The sequence below is a fragment of the Trichosurus vulpecula genome, chromosome 3 (assembly GCF_011100635.1).
Source record: "Trichosurus vulpecula isolate mTriVul1 chromosome 3, mTriVul1.pri, whole genome shotgun sequence".
NCBI classification, from domain to species: domain Eukaryota; kingdom Metazoa; phylum Chordata; class Mammalia; order Diprotodontia; family Phalangeridae; genus Trichosurus; species Trichosurus vulpecula.
In genome coordinates, this window is record NC_050575.1 from 27,448,283 (window position 1) to 27,474,487 (window position 26,205).

Here is a 26,205-nt window from a genome sequence, read left to right on the forward strand (position 1 = left end):
AGTGCTATATAGGCAAATAAAAATATTAAAAAGGGGCCTATTTTTCAACATCTCTGATTGTATTTTAAAGGAAATTACTGCAATCACCAACCCCTACTCTTAAACCTATTAGGAAGATATATTTTATACTGTTTTAAAAAACAGTCAAAATCCAGGCAGACCTATGTACTTACCAAATACCCAATGCCCTGTGCCATTTACCTTGGAAAGGACAAATACCTACCTAAATTAACAGCACTTCATGTCAATCACCAGCCAAATGCATGCCTTAAGAGATGATTCTGACATCATGGGACCTACAGGGAAGCTGCATGAGTAAGTCTACAGGCACTTGAGGCACCTGACTTAGCTGAGCAACAGAATGAAATGGGTGCACATAAACTCTTTATGAGAAGAGCACAGAGATGATGCAAAAAAAAAAAAAAGTGACACTAAGTCAGAAAAGTAATCTAAATTACAGATGATACAAAAAAAAAGTAAAAGCCAGAAGGTAACTAAGGAAATAAATCTGAGAGTGTGGAGAAGCAATGGGTTCTTGCAAAACAGTCGCCTCATTAAGAAGAAAAAATGTTCCAATGTTCGTAGAGCTAAAGAGCTGAGGAAAATGGGATCCCTGGCAATTCTTGAATCCTTTGCCAAATGTTATTAAGATACATTTACTCAGTTGAGACATTATCCACAGATGACAGAAAGGGGAAAAGTAGAAGATATCCAACTCATGCAAACAAAAACAGGAAAACTTTAATTAAATCATTTTTACACACAACAAGGAATTGATATGCAAGTTTTAGGAGTCATATAGTGGTTCTGTGCTAGTAAATAAGTTAAATTAAGAGTCCAGAGGCACTGTATTAACCTCCCAATCTTACTACTATAAAGATTAGAAATGACTTTTAATCAAGCCATAACATTAATGCCATTTCATTTAAACTTAATTTGACTGGGGGGAGGGGGCAGGGGAGAGAAGATACACATAAAAGCCATGGTCCAAAGACTTGTTCTTGTTGCAACCTTATTTAGTTCCAACAGCCAAATTCTGATCCAGGCCAGATCCAAAGACCCAAAACCTATCACTTTAAATTGCTCTTACCTGGGACTATGCTAAATTGTAGATAGCAAAGTCTTACTTATTTGCTACTAGAAAGTAACTGACAATGTAGCTTTTAAAAAAGGTCTTATATGGATACTGTATTTTCAGTTTAAAGTGACAGTATTTGAAAACATGGTATTTCTTGGAAGAAAAAAAATCTTTTAGTATCAGGATTTGATTTTTACATACTATCATCAACTCCCCCCCTCGCCCTGAATTAAGGTAAATAAAAGGCCTATTCTTATAGACATGTACATGTGGGTGAAAGCGATGGGTGTTTGGTACCTACTAGGTTCTATTCTCTCTGCTGGAAATCGTCCTGAAGCAAAAGTCAAGAACTAGCAATAAGTTTCCACAGAGATTCTGCAGTGGCCTTGATTTTTATTGTTCTTTACCTGGAATTCAACAATTTATAAATTGATTCTTTGTTTGAATAAAACAGCACCAGTCTGCCCTTTGCTACAATCAAATTTTGACATTTTTTCAGTACTTAGTTCACAAGTTTATTATGAAAAACACTGCAGCGCTCTTGTGCAGTAACATCTTACAGAAAAAAAAAACAGTTCTGTTCAAAACAACTCACCAGTATCTGACAATAACAAAGAACAATGTAGGGCTGAGGCTGGGAAGGGAAATAAACTGAGTGCAGACGAATCATACAATTAAATTAAACAGTATTCCCTGAAAATAAACAAAACAATTTCAAAACTCACAAATAGAGGGGAGGCCTTGGTACTTATTTTTCAAAACGTTCATTAAGCTCCAATGATTGTTTGCTGCTATCCTTATCTACAGTCATGCTGAGTAAAGCTATAGCTAAATGGAAAGTTAAATTGTATTCACGAGGTGTTAATGTTTACATCTTAATATTTGCAGTCTCTCAGAGAAAGCAAAAGTAACTACAAATAGCCTATGCCAGAAACTGGTTTCTTGACCAACAATGTTGCTTCAGCATGCAATGAACTGGTTCATTCTAAAGTGGTCACGGCTGTTGATGACAAGAGGCTTTGTATTTTAATATGGCACATCTTTTGGTCCGTATGAAAACAAGTTTTTTGAATGTTAACTATTTTCTGACACTTTGGAGTTACTGTTGCTCTTCCCATTTCCTTTAGGTCAACGTATGGTTCGTGGCAATACTGTACAAGTTTAAAATCTCATTACAGGAAGTAGTCTGGGGTACGACGAGTAACATGTGGTTCACCTCTACGTGGTGCTGGGTCAAACTGCAAGCTGAAAAACAAATCATTTATATTTCAAGAGGTCAAAATAATGCTGGTAGAAACAAATTATCTTTTTTCTAATTTCAGCCTTGCCTGGCATATGACTAATTATTCACTATGATATTAAAATAAGGCTTAAAGCCCTAAAGCAGAGGTCCACTATAACCTGAGGGTCAAATGAGTTCATTAAAATGCAAAACTTATTCTTCACCTGGGCTATAGCTTGTTCACCACTGCCTAATCAATTTCCCTCCCCCTCAACCCACCCATCTATACCCCACTGTATCTCAACACACTGCTGTGAACTATAATCTCCTGTCAGTTAACTGAAGAATATAACTTCCTTGTAACTCTACACACAAAATATGGATGCAGAAGGAAGTCTAGTCTCAATAATATATTTTAGCGACACTTGTTCAATTTATTTAGTGTACTAACTACATTTCATGGACATTTTGTGTCTTTGCAAAGGATGGCTCTTCGAGATACAAATGCACACAATATTATTATTATTAGGGTCCATAGGGTCCCTATGTGACGCAGGGTTCATATTTCATACATAGCTTTAAAAACAGAACTGTAATTTTTTTTAATGATAACTCAAAACCTACACCTATTCAATACAGCTGTAGTTTAAAAAGCAATATAGTAGAACAGAATGCACACCAGACTTAGCTCCAGGGGTCTTGGTTTTGATTCCTAGCTCAGATCCTTACTATAATGTGGCCATGGGGAAATTACTTTACCATTAAGCCTTAGTTATCTCATCTGTAAAATGAGGACAATTCTTATACTGACTATTTCACAAGAGGGAAGCACATTATAAACTCTAGAATATTATATGAATATGAGGAGTTCAAATAATTGCAACAGTTATAGCACACTGGTTCATTTCTAAACCTTTAAAATTGCATTCACCTTTAACAGTTCTAACTACTACCAAACCCAATTCCTACTTTAAAAATTGTGTTGTTACCTAACAGACAACTTATCTTGTAAATACTTACAAGGAGTACTTTAGAGTGTCATCAAGTTCCATGATTGCAGCTTGGTTACCGCAACGGTAACAATAGTTTGGAGCACTGAATATTGTTACTACGTTCCTGTCATGGCACCAGTTATATCCCTAAATGAAGTAAAAAGAAATATCAAGTTAGAAATAATTTTATTACTATCTTACTTATGCTACCAAATAAAAGAACATTAAAAAATTCTTGTCCTGTTTTGAGGGTCACATCCCATTATGGGAATACAACATGTACACAGATAAATAAATACAAAATACTAAGTGATTTCAAGGGGAGGGAACACTATCAGGGGAAATCAGGAAAGGTCTTCTCTAGGAGGTAGCACTTGCACAGAGCCTGCACAGGACCAAGGAGTTACATAAATCAAGCAAGAAGAGGAAGAATATCCCACAAGTAAGGACAGCTGATAAAAAAGCATGAAGACAAGAGACAGAATGTCACACATGTGGAATAGCAAGTAGGTCAGCAGAACGGGACTATGGAGTGTGTGAAGGAAAATATCATCTAAATGGACTGGAAACACAGGCAGGAGCAAGAGTATGAAGGTCTTTAAATGCCAAACACAGGGGCTTTTATTTCATCCCAGAGGCAAAAGGGAACTACTAAAGCAGTTAAAGTGACATGGTCAGACTGTACTGCGAGAAAAATTTTGACAGCTAAATGGAGTGGCAGGCAACAAACTCTAGATGAAATCAACAACGTTATTGCAATAGTTCAAAACAGAGGTGAAGACAATTTGAATTAGGGTGGCTGTGGTATGAGTGGAGAAAAGGGGGTAAACAAAAGAAATATAGTAGAGACAGAGTTGACAAGACTTGACAAATAACTATATATGGAAGGTGGGGAACGGTCAGGAATGACTCCTATGTTATGGCCCTGAAAAATATGTTAAGAATGTCAATGCCTGGGGTCACGTGACCAAAAAGATAAGTGGGCTAAGACATTTTTTTCCAACTTTCAAGATCTCAAAAAACCATTCCAAAATAGTAATTGTACACAAGAGATAAAACAATTTTAGCAGTCTCCACCAACTAGAACACCAAAAAGCTTGATGAGGCAAAAACCCAATGAACTAACAGAAGAGTAATCCCTCACCCCTAATGCAGTCACTCAGCATCCCCTCTTCCCTTCCCCAAATTCTGGCAGGTTACACAAGCTGACCCACAAGCTTTCAACAGAACTCAATTCCACACTTTCCATCCAATGCCAAAGAAAATCAAAAGGCAGAGAAGCTTATTCTTATTGGAACTGCAGTATTCTCTACTAAAACATTACTGAGAGAACTGAGAAACAGAGGGATCTGAGGCAGGATGCCAACGTGTATGTAATGTATACATCAGGCTTGCCTGAAGCAAAGTCACTCATGGCAGAGACTGAGGCTACTAAAAGCATGGGATAAGTCTGAGATGGCTTTGAGATCCAGCTCCCAGGGAAACCATAATAAAAAGGGAAGGAGTCTGAAAGTGAGCCATAAGAGAATGTAAGGGAAAAAAAATGAAGTAACTAAAAATGTCAAGAAGAATAAAATTCAATTAAAGACCTTGAGCATAAGCAGATAAACGAACAGGTAAGAAATTAACAACAGAAGGAATACAGCCTCCAAATTAGCTACATGAGTCCAGACATCTATGAACTGTAAAAGAAAGAAAAATGAATCTACATTTGATAAGGCAAAAGACCCTATTAGATTCCCAAGAGAGAAAAACAAAAACAAAACAAAAACACCACAGCAAGATGTCCCTGAATGGTTTTAAAAAGAAAAGAGAATTGTGAAAAGTAGAATTTATGGCCTGAACAGCAAAAATAATTGGAAGGAAGGGAGGAGAGGAAAAGGGGGAGGAGAGGAGGGGAAAAGAAGGTTGACCAGAGCAGAGCACTATGTCACAAAAGACCTAAATAGGAAATTCCAAAAACCTCATAAACCTTAGGGAAACATGAATAAATGGTAGCTCTACTGCATTTTTAGTATTTTTTAAATATATATTTTAGTACGTTGTATAAACATACTATTTATTTTTTAGTGTGGAACCAATGAAATAAATTCAGCTTATGTCAAAAGATACACATGGAACAGGGCCAAGATATTTAACTAACAAACACCAAAACATTTAATATGCTGTTTATATAAAAACAAACCCACTCTACTCCAAAATGGCATTACAGGGCACAATGGGAAGTATGATATAGTCTGTCTCTGAGCATCATTCCAATTACGCTCTTTTCCTACAGCTTTCCAGATGCTCCAGAACAGAAAAATAGGGAGCATAAGGCTCAACTCTAAAAGGAGAGAAGTGACCACCAGCCTCCCCTTTTCAATTCTGACTTTATCAGGATGTAAAACCAAAGTCTTTTCTCACTGGAAGTCTCCAAGGAAAGGCTGGATGATCACTTGTCAGGAATATTGTAAAAGAGAATAATAAATAAGCAAATGATTTCACCTTTGAACCTTAGTTCCTACACCTCTAAATGAAAGATCATTTTAGAGTTCTTCTGGCTCTAAATCTTATGATCACATGACTTACCTCCATCACCAGCTGGTGAGCTCTGGACACCAATGTGAGGCCATTGGCATGATTAAATGTCTCTGAAATATCTTGCCCAAATGTATATCCAGCACCCCGAGGAGAAATACCCCAACCACCACGATCATCTGGATCTGACCACAGCAAGTCGCACATTGGACCCTACAACACATGTTAAAATTAAAACCAGTCTTTATAAAAATAACACACTATGAGTGATTTCAACTTCTACAAATCAGAAACAGCACGTGTTTGTAATATGAAGACAATTTGTTTTTAACATTCATTTTTTTTAAATTCCAAGTTTCAAATTCTCTCCCTCCCTCTCAGAAAAAAATTCTAAAAAGATTTATGTACTTTCACTTGCTTTTCTAGGAACAGAGGTGGATGGACTTGCACTGGTACATCAACTCACATTCTTTTACCCAAACTCTTTAATGATCAATATATTTCAAGGTGATGTACCAGTCAGTGGCCAGAGAACAGTGTTAAACGTAACTCACCTATTCAGACCTAAGTTACACATTTTAACTAGCAAGCTATTTTAGGAAAAGATAACAATAGTTTAAATATAAGCAAATACCATTAGACTTCAGATATTAATTAACCTTCCAAAAAGAGAGGGGAAATGACAGAACAGTTTATAAATAGTAAATAAAAGCAAATACCTCATGGGGAACTTCTTGTAGGCGGTCAAGTGCTCTGATATGATCCAGTGTATCTATGGATGGTGAGAGACCACCATGTAGACAGAAAATCTGAAAAAAATATTTACATACTAAGATTACTCAACAGAAGCTTTAGGTATTTTGTATTACCTTTGCTACTAGAGCACTCCACAAATGGCCTATTTAACCTCAAGTATCTCTACTTCCTATCACTCTCGAGTCATGCTGGTCTTCACAGCAGCCAGTGTCCATTATCCTATATTCTCTCTCTCGGTGCCTTTGTGCATGTTATTCCCCAAAACTGGCCAACTCCCCTCCCCCACAATCCATGTTTACTACTTTCTTTCAGATGCAATTCAATTCAGCTTCTCCAAGCCATCAAGGAAGCCTTCTTTGATTAACTTCATCCCATACTAATCATATCCTTGCTTTTCATTCCCTCAGTATTTTCATGCAGTTTGTTCAACATAAACTCATATGACTGAATTCCACGAAGGCAGAAATCAAGTCTCTATCATCTTTGTCCCACAATGCCTGCTACTCATTTACCAAGTGCTAAGTATTGACATTACACTAATACACAAAGAATGACATCTAAACATACCTGACCATCCACCAAGGCAGTTAGAGGAAGATAATCAAAAAGGTCTGTAAAATATTTCCAAACATTTGCATTTCCGTATTTCCTTAAACACTCATCATAGAAACCATATACTTGTGTGATTTGTCTACTCTCATGATTCCCTCGAAGAATAGTGATACGTTCACGGTAACGAACCTGAACACCAAGAAAGAAAGGAGCATTAATTAACTTTTTAAAAGGAAGCCAACTACAACACAGAAGGATCCCAAAAGAAGCTGTTCAAGTTTACTTAGGAAAATATCCAACTACTCCCACTTTCTTTCCTAATAGCCAAGTTTATAAGGTTTAAAATATTCTTGAAAGCTTTCTAGCAGCCTCAATATTCTATCCAATAATTTATCCTTCTATTGCTAAGCAAACAGCAAAAGCACATGCTTCATTTCTAAAGTCACAGAAATCTTTAGGGAAATGAAATAGCTGTATACTAAATTTCTGTTGGTCATATAAATAATTCTGGGCCCCAGATATAGGCTGATTTATATGTTTTCCTTCATACTTCCAATTTGGTTAGTCAGTGTCATAGGATTTTAGAACAGAAAAAAATCACTCAAGAGTGATTCAGATGTGAAAGACTTACTTAAAGACTTAGCTTAGATCAATTCTGAAAAGACTTATGAAAAATGCTTATCCATCTCCATAGAAAGAATTGGTAAGAGTCTGAATGCAGATTGAAACATCCCTTTTTTTTAAACTTTTTAGCCACTCTTCGGCTTTTTCTTTGGTCTGCATTTTCTTTTGCAACACGGCTAATATGTTTTGCATGACTGCACATGTATAATCTGTATTAAATTCTTTGCCTTCTCAAGGAAGGAGGAAGGAGGGAGAAAGGGACATAATTTGGAACTCAAAATTTTTAAAAAAATGTCAAAAACTTTTGTTTACTTCCTATTGAGGAAAAAAAATTAATTTAATTTTTTTTAAAAGTGACGCAGAAGTAAAACTAAAAAAGAAGATCCCAAGAAAATGTCTTTAGAAGTCACACAGTACAACCCTCTTATGGAACAAATGATGATTTCTCCTTAAATTACATAGAATTTCATTTGTAACTGGGAACCAGCTTCAAAATCTCAAAGAAAAAATGAATTACCATGATAACCCCCTTCAAAAGCCCACCTTTCGGCACAATTCACTCCTTTTGAAACAATTAGGAAAAGCAGCTCATGGCTGCCGCATCATATATATCCTTTCACAAAACTGAGTGTGGCCTGCAGGTTCTCTATTTGAGTTTGATCAATAACTTCTAATAATGCTCTGCAATTAGAGGTTTCTTTCAAAGAGAGCGAGGCATAATATTTTAAAAAAATTTTTACAGACATTCCTGGTTACCAATACACAAAATCCTGGCGTACTTGTACTAATTATGTGTTAGCAAGCACAGTTTTACAATACTAATTCCTAGACACAGCTCTCTTTGGGAAATAGCTTTTATTCTTTTTTCTATAATCTCTTCACTCATTTCACAGCATTCTAAAAATTGAGAAATTTCAATATCTATTTTCAGTAAAACATAAAGCACACTAGAATATTAAAAAGCATTCATCTAAGTCCGCATGGTCAAAGAAAAATTCTCAAAGTTACCTTAAGAGCTACAAGCAGTGTTACTGTTTCAACTGAATAATATCCTCTGTCAACATAATCGCCCATAAACAAGTAATTTGTGTCTGGTGATTTGCCACCAATTCTAAAAAGTTCCATGAGATCGTGAAATTGCCCATGAACATCTCCACAGACAGTGACTGGACATCGGACCTCTTGTACATTGGACTCCTTTGTGAGGATTTCTTTAGCCTATGGATGAAGAACAAAATTAAATATATTAATATGTTTAGCAACAGAAGACAGTAATAGCCAATTTTACTTGCTACTTGCAAGATCTCTTAGACTGGATGACAGATTATATAAATCAATATTCTCAAATTAAAAGGGCCAATTAAATCACAAATTTCTTCTAGTGCTAATGCAATAGGGGGAAAAAAAGGATAACAGATGGATTCTCTTTGTCTGCTACCCCAATGACTGCCAGAAATGTCAGGGTATATATCCCTGCCAGATGCTTGGACTTCTTAACGATATTCAACTAAGCATTTATTAACACCAGATCAACAAAAAATTAGAAAATTTGTAACTCAGATTCTGTTTTCCTTTTCACTCATTTAATATTTTTAGTTTTCAGCACTGGTTTTCACAAGAGTTTGAATTACAAATTTTCTCCCCATTTCTACCACCCCCCCACTCCAAGATGGCATATATTCTGGTTGCCCCGTTCCCCAGTCAGCCCTCCCTTCTGTCACCCCACTCCCCACCCCATCCCCTTTTCCCTTACTTTCTTGTAGGGCAAGATAGATTTCTATGCCCCATTGCCTGCATATCTTATTTCCTAGTTGCATGCAAAAACTTTTTTTTGAACATGTTTTTAAAACTTTGAGTTCCAAATTCTTTCCCCTCCCCACCCACCCTCCCTAAGAAGGCAAGCAATTCAACATCAGCCACATGTCTATCATTACGTAAAATCCTTCCACAATACTCATGTTATGAAAGGCTAACTATATTTTGCTCCTTCCTATCCTATCCCCCTTTATTCAATTTTCTCCCTTGACCCTGTCTCTTTTCAAGTGTTTGCTTTTGATTACCTCCTCCCCCTATCTGGCCTCCCTTCTATCATCCACCCCCCCCCCACTTTTTATCTCCTTCCTCCTTCTTTCCTGTGGGGTAAGATGCCCAATTGAATGTGTATGTTATTCCTTCCTCAAGTAACATCAGATGAGAGCAAGATTCACTCATTCCCCCTCACCTGCCCCCTCTTCCCTCCCAACAGAACTGCCTTTTCTTGCCACTTTTATGCGAGATTATTTACCCCATTCTATCTCTACCTTTCTCCCTCTCTCAATATATTCCTCTCTCATTTCTTAATTTGATTTTTTTTATATCATCCCTTCATATTCAACTCACCCTCTACCATGTGTGTGTGTGTGTGTGTGTGTGTGTTCTCTTCAGCTACCCTAATACTGAGGTCTCATGAATTATACACATCATCTTTCCATGTAGGACCGTAAACAAAACAGTTCCACTTTAGTAAGTCTCTTATGATTTCTCTTTCTTGTTTACCTTTTCATGCTTCTCTTGATTCTTGTGTTTGAAAGTCAGATTTTCTGTTCAGCTCTGGTCTTTTCACTGAGAAAGCTTGAAAGTCTTCTATTTTACTGCAAGTCCATATTTTGCCTTGGAGCATGATACTCAGTTTTGCTGGGCAGGTGATTCTTGGTTTTAATCCTAGCTCCACTGACCTCTGGAATATCGTATTCCAAGCCCTTCGATTCATTAATGTAGAAGCTGCTAGATTATCCTGATTATATTTCCACAATACTCAAATTGTTTCTTTCTGGTTGCTTGCAGTATTTTCTCCTTGATCTGTGAACTTTGGAATTTGGTGACACTATTCCTAGGAGTTTTCTTTTTGGGATCTTTTTTAGGTGATCTGTGGATTCTTTCAATTTCTATTTTACCCTCTGGCTCTAGAATATCAGGGCAGTTTTCCTTGATAATTTATTGAATGACGATATCTAGGCTCTATTTTTGATCATGGCTTTCAGGTAGTCCAATAATTTTTAAATTATCTCTCCTGGATCTATTTTCCAGGTCAGTGGTTTTTCCAATGAGGTATTTCACATTGCATTCCATTTTTTCATTCCTTTGGTTCTGTTTTATAATATCTTGATTTCTCATAAAGTCACTAGCTTCCACTTGCTCCAATCTAATTTTTAATATAATATTTTCTTCAGTGGTCTTCTGGACCTCCTTTTCCATTTGGGTAATTCTGCCTTTCAAGGCATTCTTCTCCTCATTGGCTTTTTGGAGCTCTTTTGCCATTTGAGTTATTCTATTTTTTAAGGTGTTATTTTCTTCAGTATTTTTTTGGGTCTCCTTTAGCCAGTCGTTGACTTGTTTTTCATGGTTTTTTCGCATCACTCATTTCTCTTCCCAATTTTCCCTCTACTTCTCTAACTTGCTTTTCCAAATGCTTTTTGAACTCTTCCATGGCCTGAGACCAGTTTATGTTTTTCTTGGAGGCTTCTGATGTGGGCTCTTTGACTTTGTTGACTTCTTCTGGCTGTATGTTTTGGTCTTGTCACCAAAGAAAGATTCCAAAGTCTGAGTCTGAATCTGAGTGTATTTTTGCTGCCTGTTCATGTTCCCAGCCAACTACTTGACCCTTGAGTTTTTCGTCTGGGTATGACTGCTTGTAGAGTATAGAGGACTTTGTCCCAAGCTTGAGGGACTGCACTGCTGTTTTCAGAGCTATTTTTACACAGCAAGCTCTGCCACACCAGCGCTCCTCCTCCCCCAACAACCACCAACTCGGACTTCCACTCAGATCCGAGCAGGCTCTGCACTCCCACTGGGATCCACCACTTAATTCCTCCCACCAGGTGGGCCTGGGGCCAGAAGCAACTGCAGCTGTAGTTCTGTAGATGCACCACCTCTGCTGCCCCCAGGGTGGTGCCCTAACAGAGAACTCCTTTCACTCTGTCCCCTGAAGCTTTTCCTACTAACCTCTGTTGTCTTTGGTGTTTGTGGGTTGAGAAGCCTGGTAACTGCCACAGTTCACTGATTCAGGGCGCTACGGCCTGTTCCACCTGGCTCCCGGTCTAGTTGGTCTGGGCGCAGCCCACACTGGGCTCTGCTCTGCTCCCAGCTCCATGCAAAACATCTTACCCAGCAACCATCCAGGCTGTCCTGGGCTGGAGCCCTGCTTCCTTCTGCAGGGTTCTGCAGCTCTAGAATTTGTTCAGAGTCATTTTTCATAGGTGTTTGGAGGGTCCTGGGGGAGATCTTTAAGCAAGTCCCTGCTTTCCAGCTGCCATCTTGGCTCCGCCCCCGAGAAATCAGATTAAAAAAAATTAGGATTCCATGGTGAAGGTCATTTTTTTCTTGATGGAACAAATGCATTTCTGACTCATTTGGTTAAGTAGCTGGGGCCAAGAGTGGAACCTCTTAGGAATATAAACAGGCACTGCCCACTCTTTCCCACTTATTACTACCTTTAGCTGTAATAATACTTTTTATGTTTCTCAGAGAAAACCAGTAGTTTAAACTTTCAGCTAAAGATTGTAAATAAAAATACCACAAGCATACTCAAATGCTCTAAGCTCCTCCTGTACTCTTGAGCACTCTTTCTGAAATGCATTTCCATTCATCCCCCTGAGTCAGGGTGAGAGATGAAGGTCACTGGGCAATCACTGTGACTAAGTTTGTTTGGCAGGAGGATGCATCCAGTGAACGTTCAGTGCTCATTTATGTTAACAATAATAGCAACAATAAATCACAGGCTCCATCCATCCCAATGAGGTTGGTAAGAACTTAGCTAATGACAGGGCTTTAAAAGGGACAATGTTTCAGGAAAAGAAAGATGAACTTATGCCACAGAAATCTTGCTGTCAATATACTGCTGCCTATTTCCACACTTGAGATAAAGCTAGAGGCAGCTAGGTGGAACAGTGAATAGAGCACCAGCCCTGGAATCAGGGAGTACCTGAGTTCAAATCTGGCCTCAGACACTTGACACTTACTAACTGTGTGACCACGGGCAAGTCACTTAACCCCAACTGCCTCACCTCCCCCCTTAAAAAAAAAAAAAAGAGAGATAAAGCTAAACTTCAACATATAACCTCTGGACTCAAGTAATTTTCTCTCTCCAACAGCATTACATACTTGAAAAGAAAGCTATTACTTGGAATAAAAGTTACCCAATTTTAGCTACAAACATGTTCCAAATGAACCATAACAGTTGGTTAAATCCAACACACACACACTGGTAGAGGAAAGAACTGCTTTTGGAGTCAGAAGCCTTGGATTCAAATTCTGTCTTTGCCTTATGACTATCACAAGTCACTTTAGTTCTACTGGTCTGTTTCCTTATCTCTAAAATAAATGAACTTTGACTAAATTATTGATTTCTAAAATCTACATCTAAAAGCCTATGTTTTAAGTTTACTTCCTCCAACTAAAATAGAACTAAATCTATCAACAAACATTTATTCATCACCTACTATGTGCCAGGCACTGTGCTGGGAAAACAAACACTGAAAAAAATTATATAGTCCTTGAAAATATGTACTGAAATGATTACATATAAAGACAAGAGTAAAGGGGAGAATTGGTGGGAAAGATCAGGAAAGGCTTTACTCTCAGTAGTTTTGAAGGAAAACAAGGAATCCTTAACAGGTGGGGAACTGAGGTAGAAGTACATTATTCCAGGTATAGAGGGTGACTGGTAAAAAGAGGAAAAAGTCATAATATTGAAACAGGTAGTAACTGCCTAGAAAGGAAACTTTAAAAACTTCTAGACCAATATTGTTGTTATTCGTCACTTTCAGTAGTGTCCACTCTTTGTGATTCCATCCGGGGTTTTCCTGGCAATTTCCAGTTAATTTTAAAGATGAGGAAACTGAGGCACACAGGGTTAATTGACCTGCCCAAGGTCACACAGCTAAGCCACATTTGAACTCAGGAAGAATCTTCCTGACTCCAGGCTCTCTCTGCTGTGCCAACCAGCTGCCCTATAAGACCAATGAAGCAGACCAAAGATGTTTTATATGCTTATCTAGTATAAGTTTAGATTTAGAATTGTTACCGTAGCTTTACATTCAAGTACCTATGGAACTTACAAAACAAATTAGGTGATGATTATCGACTTTTAGTCCTGCCTTGATGCTCTTCTTGGAGGTGAGTTCTTGCTGGAACTCAGACTCTTATTGCCACACCTGTTCTTCAGCTGGGGGAAGCTATTTATTTATAGCCGTCTTTCTGCCTTTTCCTTAGAAGAGGTTCGCTTGCTTCACTGCCACAGATTGGTAATTAACAGCTTCCTGTCCAAAGGGCCAATGCAAACAGACACTGAATATAGGTGGTAAAAGAGGGGTTTCCAGCTGAATCCAATTAGGAGCTGCTTCTCACCTCTTTGAAAGTGTACTAAAGTCTTCTTTTTAAAATCTCAGTATCTATGATTACAGTGTTCTGGTTAATATTTACAATTACTCCTTTTCCAAGAACTGAATTATGCTTAACAATTACACAGAAGAAACTAACATTTTTAATAAAGCAAGAGCCTTAAGTACTACCAAATTGGGGCAAATCAGGGCTAGGTCATACAGGGGCTGTAGCTTTGGACTTGGAAGTCAGAAATGAGGATAAGGTCAAAACAAAGCCTTAAAACACTTACTAGTTGTGTGACCCGTGTTAAGTAACATCATCTTCCCTCAGAGAGTTTCCACATATGTAAAATGGGATAACAGCATCTACATCCTATAGCTGAGGATAAAATGAAATATTTGTAAACTACTACATGATGCTAACCACTATTACCTGAGCAAAGTTTAAAATTGCTACTTAACAGAATTACATGGGATTCAGATTTCAATAGCAGATAGGCAGATACAGGGATTCTTCAGTGCCCTGAAATAGTGCACATAATGTTTGTCTTTTTGCTATGGTCAAATAACTGATATATATATATATATATATATATATATATATATATATATATATATGTATAACTGCTATATATGGGCAAAATGTACATGGAGGGGATATCTCCTTAGAAAAGAGGGTAAAAAGGCTAGTTATTAGAGGAAACGTAGTGCTGCTTAAAAATGAATGGGTTTTAGGCTAAAAATAAATCCTTTTATTAAGGGGATTTGTTCTTTGAAGTTTGGATTCAGTCAAAGGGCCAAAGGTTCCCCACCCCTGCCTTAGGAACACAGATGGTGTCTTCTTCACTGTTGTTAAAGACAGCAGGGTCTTCAGGAGAGAGAAGCACATTTGGGAAATTAGTTGCTAGTCTCTAAGAATATGATTTGGATTTCTAGATTTTGGTTTAAAATACAGTAATGATAAAACTTAACCAGGGCTGGTAAAAATGTACTTGCCAAGAGTAGTTCAATGGTTTGCCTTGACCTCTGTCTACACATCAAATACAAGATTTAAGAGCAGTAAACAAAGTGAGTGATCCCAAGAGCAAGGAGCCAAAGGGGCCCAAACCAAGTGTGTCAGGATGGACAGCATACTTTACAATGACAGAACCAAATAAGAAAATTGACGGTGAGAATAGGAGATGGTCATGGAACTACTGGACAAAAGCAAGAAACAGCCTGAGGGTTTGGCAAATATCATCCTATCATGAAGGTGTGATATTTTACTGATGACGGAGTTCCGTTATCTAGGAATTTGCTGGAGCTCTCAAACAAATAAATAAAAAGAAGAGATGCTGCAACTCTGGCTCAACTTGGAGATAATTTAACTTTTTTAAAAAGGTAACAAAGGAAAGTGTTATTTGGCTGATTTAGCCAAAGAGCAGGAATTGACCTCAGCCTTTATTATACTAAGTTTTTTAATTGAGGCTTTAACCTTAAAGGGCTATTTACTACTTCATTATATGATGTGAGAATGGACAAATATTTGCCTTTGGAACAAATGGGAACCCTAAAAGGAAGAGAGAACCTTCTTACAACATGTAATACAACTACACATAGCTTGACACACACCCTAGATTTTGGAAGAACAGATTTCGGAGAGTGTAGGGAAACAACAGGAAGGATCCTGTGGCCTAAAATTCCATGGAAGTCAGCCCATTGGGGCACATCGCAAGAAAGAAATTCTCAAGACAATTTCAATAAGAAAAGGGTAATCATTTAGTAAAGGGGTTCTTAACCTGGGTTCCATGGACAGATTTAGGGGCTCTGGTGAACCTGGTTGGGGAAAAATATTTCATCTTTATTTTCACTAATCTTTAACTAAAATTTAGCATTCTCTTCAATTTAAAAACTTCATTCTGAAAAAAGGTTTTGTCAGACTGCCAAAAGAGTCCACGGATACAAAAAAAGGTTAAAAACACCTGATCTACAAAATAAAGATCAATCCTATAAGAATATCTTCAGTGCTAAAGTTCAGAAGGAACTGAAGAGGAATACTAAAGAAAAAGAAGAATTATTTAACTTTAATTTTGCTTCTGTTTTCTTCTACCTGTGACCCTGATCTTTACAATGGAAAAGACAGAACAGAACAATTTAACACAGAATTGAAGCTCAAGATAGGTACTGATTAGAAGAACTCAGGATACTGAAAAATCTGATGTATGTAACTGCTAAGCAGAAGCAGTTTTTAAAAGGTCTTGAAAAATGGGAGACACGGCACAGGGCTGAAGAAGAGTCAAATTTTTAAAAAGATAAGTGAGGAAGGAATTTTCAAACTAAAGCAGTGACAGTAACTTCAGAACTTCCAAATTCTTGAAAAAATACATTTTTAAAAGTATTATCACTAAAAGGACAGTCTGCAAACATTTTAAAAAGGAAGCAGTGATTACAAAAAACATGGTTTCCTTAAAAAATGATGGCAGTTTTAATTTCCTCTTTTTTTAAATAGGGTCACTAGGAGGTCAGGGAAATGCTACATATAACTTGATTTACATTTCAACATTTTGACAAGATCTCTCATGATAATTTTGTGGATAAGATGGGGAGAAGTGAGCTACATGACAGCACTGTTAGATTTATAAGGAACTAATTGTATGACTGGACCAAAAGAGTAAGTATTAATGGATCAATGTCGATTTGGAGGAGCCTCTTCCTTGGCCTTGTTTTGTTCAATATTTTTTATCAGGAACTTGGATGAAGGGACAGATGATGCGTTTATCAAATTTTAAATTACAAAGCAGGGATAAACAGCAAATGTGGTAGATGAAAGAGTTAGTATCCAACAAAAGTCCACTGCAGGGAGGAGGGAAATCAATGTCACCTGGCCCTGGTCAGAACACATGTGGAGGACTGTGTTCTGTTTTGGATGCATGTTAGGAAGGAACAAGCTAGACAAAGCAGGGTGCCTCAAGACCACAGCAGATGAAAACCTAGTGTCTTTTTGAAGGAACTGGAGATGTTTAGTCCAGAGAAGGCAAGACTTGGGGTGGGCAGGGGCATTATACCTTTAAGTATTCTGAGGACTATCATATAGGATCCTAAGATTTGGAACTTAAAGTGGCTATTAGAGGCCATCTGGTTTAACTCCCTTATCTTACTGAAGAAGAAAGTGAGGTCCAGAACGGTGAAAGGGTTTGCCCATGGCCACACAGGTAAAGAAAGAGACTTCATGTACTTGGCCCCAGACGACAAGAGTAGGAGAACTTGGTACAATTTGAAGAAAGGCAGATTTGAATTTGATGCAGGGAAAACACTTTTACTTCATAACAATTAAGAGTTATCCAAAAGGGAAATGAACTGCCTTGGGAAGCAGTGATTTCCCCTCAATAGAGATGGAAGTGACTGTTGTATGACCACTTTGCTGTACATGAAGGTCAGCCATGGATTGAACCTGATGATCTGTGAAGTTCCTTTTAATTCTGAGATTATGCAATTTAATTTCTCATTGTTCAGTCATGTCCAACTCTTCATGACCCCATTTGGGATTTTCTTGGCACAGATACTGGAGTGGTTTGTCATTTCCTTCTCCAGCTCATTTTACAGATGAGGAAACTGAGGCAAACAGGGTTGTGACTTGCCCAGGGTCACACAGCTAGTTAGGTGTCTGATGACAGATTTGAATTCAGGAGAATGAGTCTTCCTGACTCCAGGCCCAGCACCTTATCCACTGAACCATCTAGCTGCCCTACGTAATTTAATTAAGAGAAATGTTTTTCTCTGAATGGATCAAATAAGAGGCTATTTTCTTTTGATAAGAATTAGCATCACAAACCAAATAAGTTCATTCAATTCTACAGCAAGGCAGAAAAATGTCCAGCCAATTAAATTGATTCCACAGGATACACACTTTTAGTACATTAGCACACAATGTGAAAACAGTTCCTGCAAACTGTGCAGAATATCCACCAGGAAGGATTTTTTTCAGTCTCAAAATATTTTAGCACATGGTTGTATCCTTTGGCACAATAGGTATGACAAACTATTACTTGCTTTTGGTAATTTCCCATTTTAAAATTCATCTTTCCTTGAAGGTATACGCCACCAATTAAAAAAAAATCCACCTACCAAAGAATTATCTAAATTATCATCTGAGGATTTGCTATTTAAAATGTAAGGGGGAGAGGCTTAAGGGAAAGGGAAACATCAGATTTTTAACCTACTTGTGCCCTATTTATATGTACAAGCCCAATAGCTTTAACATTTTCAAAACCCAAACTGCCTTCGCTTGAACCAAGTTCATCATAAACTGGGTTATTTTAAATGTTTTATGTATATATGCAGTCAAAAGTTTTTAAAACATGTTAGTCTTAGTGTCAAAATAGGTCACAATAGGAGGAGAAAAAAGGCTTCAAGCTTTAAATGGATGATAGCTGCCAGGAATTAAAAAGCAAAACAGAAATAGAATTCTTGAATAATTTGCTTTTCTAATGTAAATATCTTCAGAACTTTTAAATAAACACTTTAAGGAACTAGACTGAAACCAGCAATTAACTATCATCTATTCAGTATAGTTTAAAGGTGCTCTTTTCCACCTGAGAAAATAATGCAGCCTTTCCATAAAGGCCCATGCATGGTAAGTCAACCATTGCAGACAGCACTGGGGGTGACTATGCTGAGGAAAATGTGTTAAAGTTCATGAGTTAATCTGTGCTTAACTGCAGAGACATAACCAAACTATTTTTATACCACAACACTAACATGAAATTTACTACTCTTCAAAATCATTATAGGTATAAAGTAATAAGTTTGGTATGCTTTCAAGTAAGGGAAGAGTAGCTAAATCCTGTGTATGTAAGACTGAAAAAATTCAACTTGTTCCTTCCCTACAACACATTAACAGTCACATTAATAAATCAGTCCTCCCAGTAGCAGGATCACTTAACATTTACATACTTTTCCATTTTTTCCAGATACTTTAAGGTCTAATTTTTATAACAATGTTCATTCTCTTTTCCAATAATAGTCAATAAACATTTACTAAGCTTCTACTATGTGCCAGCTGTGCCAGTGTGCTAAGTGCTAGGGATCCAAAAAAAAAGAGGCAAAAGACAGTCCCTGTCTTCAAGGAGCTTGCTATAACAGGGAAGACAACTGGCAAACAAATAGGTACCACAAGTTATATATAAGATAAAGAGCAAATAATTTAAAAAAGAGACTAGAATTAAGAAAAGCCCGCTAAAAAAGATGGGATTTTAGTTGGTACTTAAAGGAAACCAGTAAGTCAGTAGGTAGGGGTGAGTCAGGAGGGGATAACCAGAGAACACACCTGGAGGCCAGTGATGGAGAAATAGAGTATCTTGTTTGCAGAATAAGGAGGTCATGGGGGAGGGGGCTAAGTTAAGAACGGTTTTGAATGCAAAACAGAGGATTTTGTACTTGATCCTGGAAATGACAAGGAGTCACTGGAGTTTACGGAGTAGGGAGGTAACATAGCAGGAACTGCACTATATGGAGATTGTGGAGACGTGGTGACATGAATGTGGAGACTGTGGTGAGGAGAGACTTGAGGCAGGCAGACCCACCAGCAGATAACTGAAATATCCAGGTGTGAGGTGATGAGGGAGTAGTGGCAGTGTGAGAGGAGAGAAGAGGGCAAACTCCAAAGATGTTGCAAAAATGAAACTGAGAGACATTGGCAGATTGGCTATAAGGGATGAGAGACAGTGATGAGTTGAGGATGACTCCTAGGTTGTGAACCTTAGCATCTGGGAAGATGGTTCCCTTCACAATAATAGCAAAGTAAGGAAGGGGGGAGGGCTTATGGGGCAAAATAATGAGTTGCTCTGGATATGTTGAGTTCAAGACGGTTACTGGACATCTAGTTCAAAATGTCTGAAATGCAGTTGGGAGATGCAAGGTGGGAGGTCAGTAGAGAGTTTAAGGAAGGATAGGTGTATTTGAGAATCATTAGTATAGATAAAATAATTAAATCCATGGGAGCTGATGAGATCACCAAGTAAAGTAGCATAGACGAGAAAAAAAGACCCAGGATAGAACCCTATGAGACATGGATGTTTCTACTGATTCAACACTTCACTTCTCATTGCAAAAATATTTTAACATCTTAATCTTTGGAATTGATTAAATGACAGGACCCAAAGAAAATCAATCATTACTGGCTGTGATGTCAACTGGAGGAATATTCAGAGTCAATTTGGTACATTTATCACTAACTTACAGAAAGGTATACAGACTGCATTCTTGTCAAATTTGCAGGTGATACAAAGTTGGGAGGGATACTACACACTGGATGACAGTCAGGATCAACAGGCTAGTCAACAAATCAGAAAAATGGATCAAAGCTAAAACATTAAATAAAAAGCATTAAATAGCAAAAAATACGTAGAATTCTGTAACTGGATTTAAAAACCCTAAATACAAAATGGTAGAGTCACACAGGCAACAATTCATGTTAAATAGATCTGGAGGCTTGGAGTAGACTAAAAAGCCAAACGTAAAACATTGCAACGTAGATATCAAAAAACTACTCTGACTGTGGGCTGCATGAAGAGGGTAGCATAGCATTCAAAACATGGGAGGAAATGGTCTCCAGTTAACACCACTCTAGTCAAACCACACCTGCAGTACTGTATCATCTCTGAGCCTGTTTCAGATAAAGGCTATTGATAAGAGGACCATCAGGATGATGAGGCCCAAGTCTTAGAAGAGTAAGAATTAGGGATCTTGAGACTGGAGAAAAGGAAAGGGAGGGTGGAGGTTAAAACAGCTATCTTTTGAATGGTTACTTTTTCAGAAAACAAACAAACTAAAAAAAAACAAAAAAGATTAGACCGATTCTGCCACAAAACCAGGAGTAAATGGTGCAAGCTGTAGAAAGGTAAATACCAACTTCAGCTGGATGTAAGGAAAACAATTTGTTCAGTCATTTCGGTCATGTCCAACTCTTCATGACCCCATTTGGGGTTTTCTTGGCAAAGACACTGGTGGTAGTTTGCCATTTCTTTCTCCAGCTCATTTTACAGAGAAGGAACTGAAGCAAAACAGGGTTAATCAACTTGCCTAAGGTCACACAGCTAGTAAGTGTCTGAGGCCAGATTTAAACAGGAAGAGAAGGTCATTCCCTCCACTGAAATGTTACAGAGGGAGTCCTTCTTCAAGTATGGGTTGGGGTAGATGTCCCCTGAGGTCTATTCTAAGATTCTATGAATATAGATATAGAATAGGATACGTAGGACAGAGAAAGAAACTTGAGAACCAGAATTCAAATGGCTCTCTTTACAGTAAAGACCTGCCTTTTTCTTAATTAGTTCTCATTTCAATTGGAAGTACAGATTTCTTCAAATTTTCTCTAATCATATCAGAATCTTAAATTCATTATTACCCTTTTAAAAAACTGGAGTAAAAGTCTCATCTAGCTTTGTAATCATTACTGGTAAGGTAGTATTTCAACAATTAATCAAATGTCACTTTTAACCAAAAGATAAAAGGAGTGTTAAAGACAAATTACAAACCTTTCTTACCTTGTATTTAGTTCTATTACAGAGGAGAGTACTTAAAACCTGAGGTCCACAGACTATCTATTTCAGGAAAACTTGGATGGTAAACCAATTACATCTTTATTTAACTTTCAGTCACTTTCGGTTTCTTTTGTAATCCTATATGTTTTATTTTATGCATTAAAAATATTATTCTGAGAAGAGGTCTACAGGCACAAAAGATTGAGAACTTGTACAATATAGCTAACTTGGAACAATTTTGGTAATACAAAATTAAAAAAATTAATAGGAGGTGGAGAAGATGTAAATATTTGATAATTAAATGATAAACAATCCATTTTGATATACATTTTAAGTATAAACAATTTTCAAGCAAAATTCCTGCCGTAAGTGATTTCCCCTGAGTTTTAAATGTGCTAAAATGTGTTAAATTACCACAAAACCCAAAGAGCTTTTTAAAAGGACGGATTCTAATGGTTTGTACTTGCATAGAGCATCTGACAGTAGTACCTGATGTACCGGCACTAAAATGAGATTCAGGAGAACTAAGTTTCAAGCCTCTTTCCCCCAGAACCAGAGGGAAGTCACTTTTCTCTCTAGGCCTGTTTCCTCATCTATAAAATAGGAGGTTGAACTAGGTAATTTCTAACATCTTTCTACTCCTGAAATTCTGTTCTATCTTAAGCACCTCATTAATTTTCAAAGGGAGATACAAAAATTACACAGAGTTTACTGGTGGGCAAAGTAAGACAACAGAAATTAGGTTAAATGATATCATCACGAAGTCACTTTCAGCACCACCACAGACACATCTCTCTCTTACAGGGTTCTTAACATTTTTGTGGCATGGACTCCTGTTGCAGTTTTCTCAAAATGTTTTAAATGCACAAAATAAGATACATGGGATCACAAAGGAAACCAATTATATTTAAATAGGGTCACCAAAATATTTTTTAAAAGACAAGTTCATGGACTCTTGTGCTTCTAATATAGCTGCTGTAGAGCCTTTTCTATCAAGGGATCGCTACATAGAGCAGGGCCACTTTGTTGATTCTTTAATGTACCTATTCCCATCCCTAAAACACAATCACCTTTCTAAAACTAACAGTTAAGAACAATATTGCTTGATGACAAGGGATTCATATTAAGGGAGACTCTTTTTCAAGTACCCTAAAAGGTGCTTTTTAAAAAAGCCATAGTTTTGGAGATTCAAACTTAAAACCACTTATAACCACAGTAATGGGTACAATTGAGATTAAACTCTATAGGTGTGCAAAAACAAAAAAAAACTTACTGTTTTTAGTCAAAATTGCATAGTAAAACAGCTGGTAAATTTGTGGGATGCTGTTCTCAAAAAATAAGAGATTAATGACTAAAGAAGCCATCAGTCAAGATCTTCCCACCCTCCACAAATAAATTATGGTATACAGAACAATCTTTTTGATTTAAGTAGAAATGCCTTAGTCCAGGATTTACTTTATTTCTGCCCAATGATGTGCCTGCCATCTTATTCCAAAGTCACAGCACTGAAACAAATAGCAAATTCACTGAGCTCTCATTGAAGCTTTTTAGTACTGGTTCTTTTTTCCTTCTTAACTACCTGATGGGAAAATGTTTACGTCAAATATATACTTTAAGTAATTCAAGAGACTCAACACAGGAAGAAAACAAAATTTACAGTGGTCAGTTTGCTGAGTGCTGCTTTCTAGTGAATAAAGAGTTAAAACTCAAGAGCAACTTTTTTGGGTCAATCTTATTCTCAAACTAATTTTCTGGGTGTTACAGAAATCTTCCCACACTGGCTAATCTGCCACCTCTGTTGCAGAAGACACAAATAAGAGAGGCTGCTTAAGGCCCAACCTCCATCATGATTTTGGTCCAACATAGTCCTAAGAACAGACTAAGGATTTTCAAAATGGAGATGCTCAATTGAAAAAAAAAATAGAGAAAAAAGCAATATTGAACTAGTATAAAGCTCTCCTTGACATATCTTCTAATACTTTGATTGCCCTAAAAGGTACCATCTGTATACCACTCTCCTCCCCAGCACCCCCATTCTTCTAGTCCTTCTAGTTTGACTGCCTCAAAACCATACAAAGATCACTATCAGCAATCCTCCAATCTCTGCTAAAGGAAAAAACTCCCTTTGCCAGACATACTTCTCTAAGGGACTGAGGAGGAAACAGGATTTTGACACCAGAAGGTTTTTCATCCCTCAAGCTACAAATGCAAGTATCTGAAATATCAAGATCCTCCCAATAATCACAAAGACCGTAAAGTGGAAATGTTAATTATTAATATAATGTAAAGGTCTGGATCCATATGACAAGAACTGAAGGGAAAACAGTGACTATGCCTGAATTACAAACTCTTTTCCTTTTCATCTCACTAATCTCAGCCAAAGTGGAGCAGTGGATAGAGTGCTGGGCCTCGAGTTAAGAAGACTCATCTTCCTAGGTTCATATTTGGCCTCAAGACACTTACTAGCTGTTTGACCCTGAGCAAGTCACTTAACTTTATTTGCCTCAGTTCCTCATCTGTAAAATGAGCTGGAAAAGGAAATGGCAAACTACTCCAGCATCTTTGCCAAAACTCCAAATGGAGTCACAAAAAAAATCACACACAACTGAAAATGATTGAACAACAAAAACCTCAGTCTTTCTTTTCTCCTCTCTTTCAAGGGCAAAAAGAATCTAAGCCAGCTACATCACTCTGTTCCATGCCTATGTCAAGGGACATTTGATTCATAGTACAAACAGGTGGAACCTGTAGAAATATTCTGACAGGTGGTGCAACATTTGTGGAGTTTCCAGATATTAAAATCAGTAGTGACAGTAACCTCATTTGAAAAAAGGTTAACTACAATTTCATGATATTACAATATTTTGAACTCCAGGTAGTACCTAGAGCACAATACCACCTGTAGATTCTTGGTTCAAATATAAACAGGTTGTTACCTTACCATTCAATAGCCATCAGGCAGTTCACACAGAATAAATCTGAGAAATTATTTAAATAAACTGAATGACAAGCAAATTCCTTAGTAGTCTCTCAGAGGGATTCCTCATTAATTTGTACCAAAATAAAGTAGAACCTTCATTCTATAGGACTGCTCATTATATATCTCAATTTAGGTCTGTATTAGGTGACAATATATAAACCACCTGACCTAAAAACAGCAATAACACATCCTTTTCCAAAGAAATTAGTAAGGCTTTACACTTTCCCACCTTCATAGTACTCTCCATAAGGAGGAAAAAAATCATACCAGTCACTCCATTCACATTTCTACCTGTCCTTTAATCCGAATCTTCGAAGAACAGTTCAAAAGCTATTTCCTAAAGCAAGCCTTTGGTCTCCCACCTTGGCAGTTCCATTGCAATTTATTCCTATCTCCCCTAAAGCACTAATATTTTATCTCCTACTAATTTTGTCTCTCTCTTCTAATAGCTAAATCAGACTAAGTTCTCTAAGAATAGGGACCAAGTATTGATTGCATCCTTCTCATCCAGATTTCAATGGCTTGAATTTTAAGATGTCCTAGCCCATTTAAACCTCAGGTCAAGCACCACCTTCTCTCAGAAGCCTCTCCCACAAAAAAAAAAATTACCTTTACCTTGTATATATTTTGTGTTTCTTTCCTGTTTATGCCTCATTTTCCCTAAAAGCTCCCTGCCCCCAGGCCCCAGCCCCAGTGCCACCATAGCAGGGACTCATTTAGGTTTATCTTTGCTTTCCCAATACGGGGCACACAGGCCACTGATAATGTCTGGTGACTGACTGGCTGATTGTCCAGTTCCTTTGTATCGTAATGAGGTATGTATATTTCCTAGATTCAACATACTTAATCCCCCAAATTTCATTTGTCATCATTGTCACCAAGACACAATCCTGCTGTGGCTTTATTTCACAGGAGACAAGGATTTGGGGGTAAAGGACAGAATATACAGAAAAAAAAAAGAGTTCAATACTTTTTATGGTCATACCAATTTTTCTGAATGTAACCTTATGGAGAATATTGCTATTTCCATTCTTAGAACAGGAGAACATGAATTTTGTACTTCCAAAGGCCTATTTCAAAAATTCAAAGAACGAAAAAGGTAGAAATTAGAATAGGTCTGTTAATTACTAGAACTCAGTTCTAAGAGCCCAGTATACACATTATGTGTTCCTGATCATTCTTTCTAAAGATTGAAAATGCTAGGGAACATGATATACAAAATGAGTTGGTACAGAAATGTAACATCTCAATGATCTTCAGAATTTTCATGTACTTTATACAAGACAGAAAACTAGTTTTTCATGAACAATGGGAAGCAATATGCTTATCTCAAATCTGCATAAGGTTAAAAATGAACCACTCTAACCAAACATTCTATATATAGTGCATATGCTTTAAAAAAAGTTTTTTAAACAATAAAAGAACGCTATTTTTATTTTTTTGCTTTTGGAGGAGATCGTGGTTAAGGATCACATAGCCCAGGATCACATAGCTAGTGTCTGAGGTTAGATTAAAACTCAGACTCCAGGACAATATTCTAGTCACTGTGCCACCTAGCTGCCTCAAGAATACTTTAAAAAAAAAAAAAACTCTGATTATGCAAAA

General features: G+C 37.3%; 1 protein-coding gene across 1 annotated transcript in view; it reads right to left on the reverse strand.

The window, feature by feature from the left end:
• Positions 1-716: 716 nt before the first annotated feature.
• The window catches only part of PPP2CA (protein phosphatase 2 catalytic subunit alpha), a 31,745-nt gene continuing 6,256 nt past the window's right edge, over positions 717-26,205 (reverse strand). Inside the window, exons 2-7 of the mRNA XM_036749610.1 lie at positions 8,753-8,962; positions 7,136-7,309; positions 6,532-6,621; positions 5,864-6,025; positions 3,321-3,439; positions 717-2,323 (exon numbers count right to left, since the gene is read on the reverse strand). Coding sequence (XP_036605505.1) covers positions 2,251-2,323; positions 3,321-3,439; positions 5,864-6,025; positions 6,532-6,621; positions 7,136-7,309; positions 8,753-8,962 — 828 coding nt within the window. The 3' untranslated portion in view covers positions 717-2,250. The remainder of the gene's footprint in view (positions 2,324-3,320; positions 3,440-5,863; positions 6,026-6,531; positions 6,622-7,135; positions 7,310-8,752; positions 8,963-26,205) is intronic.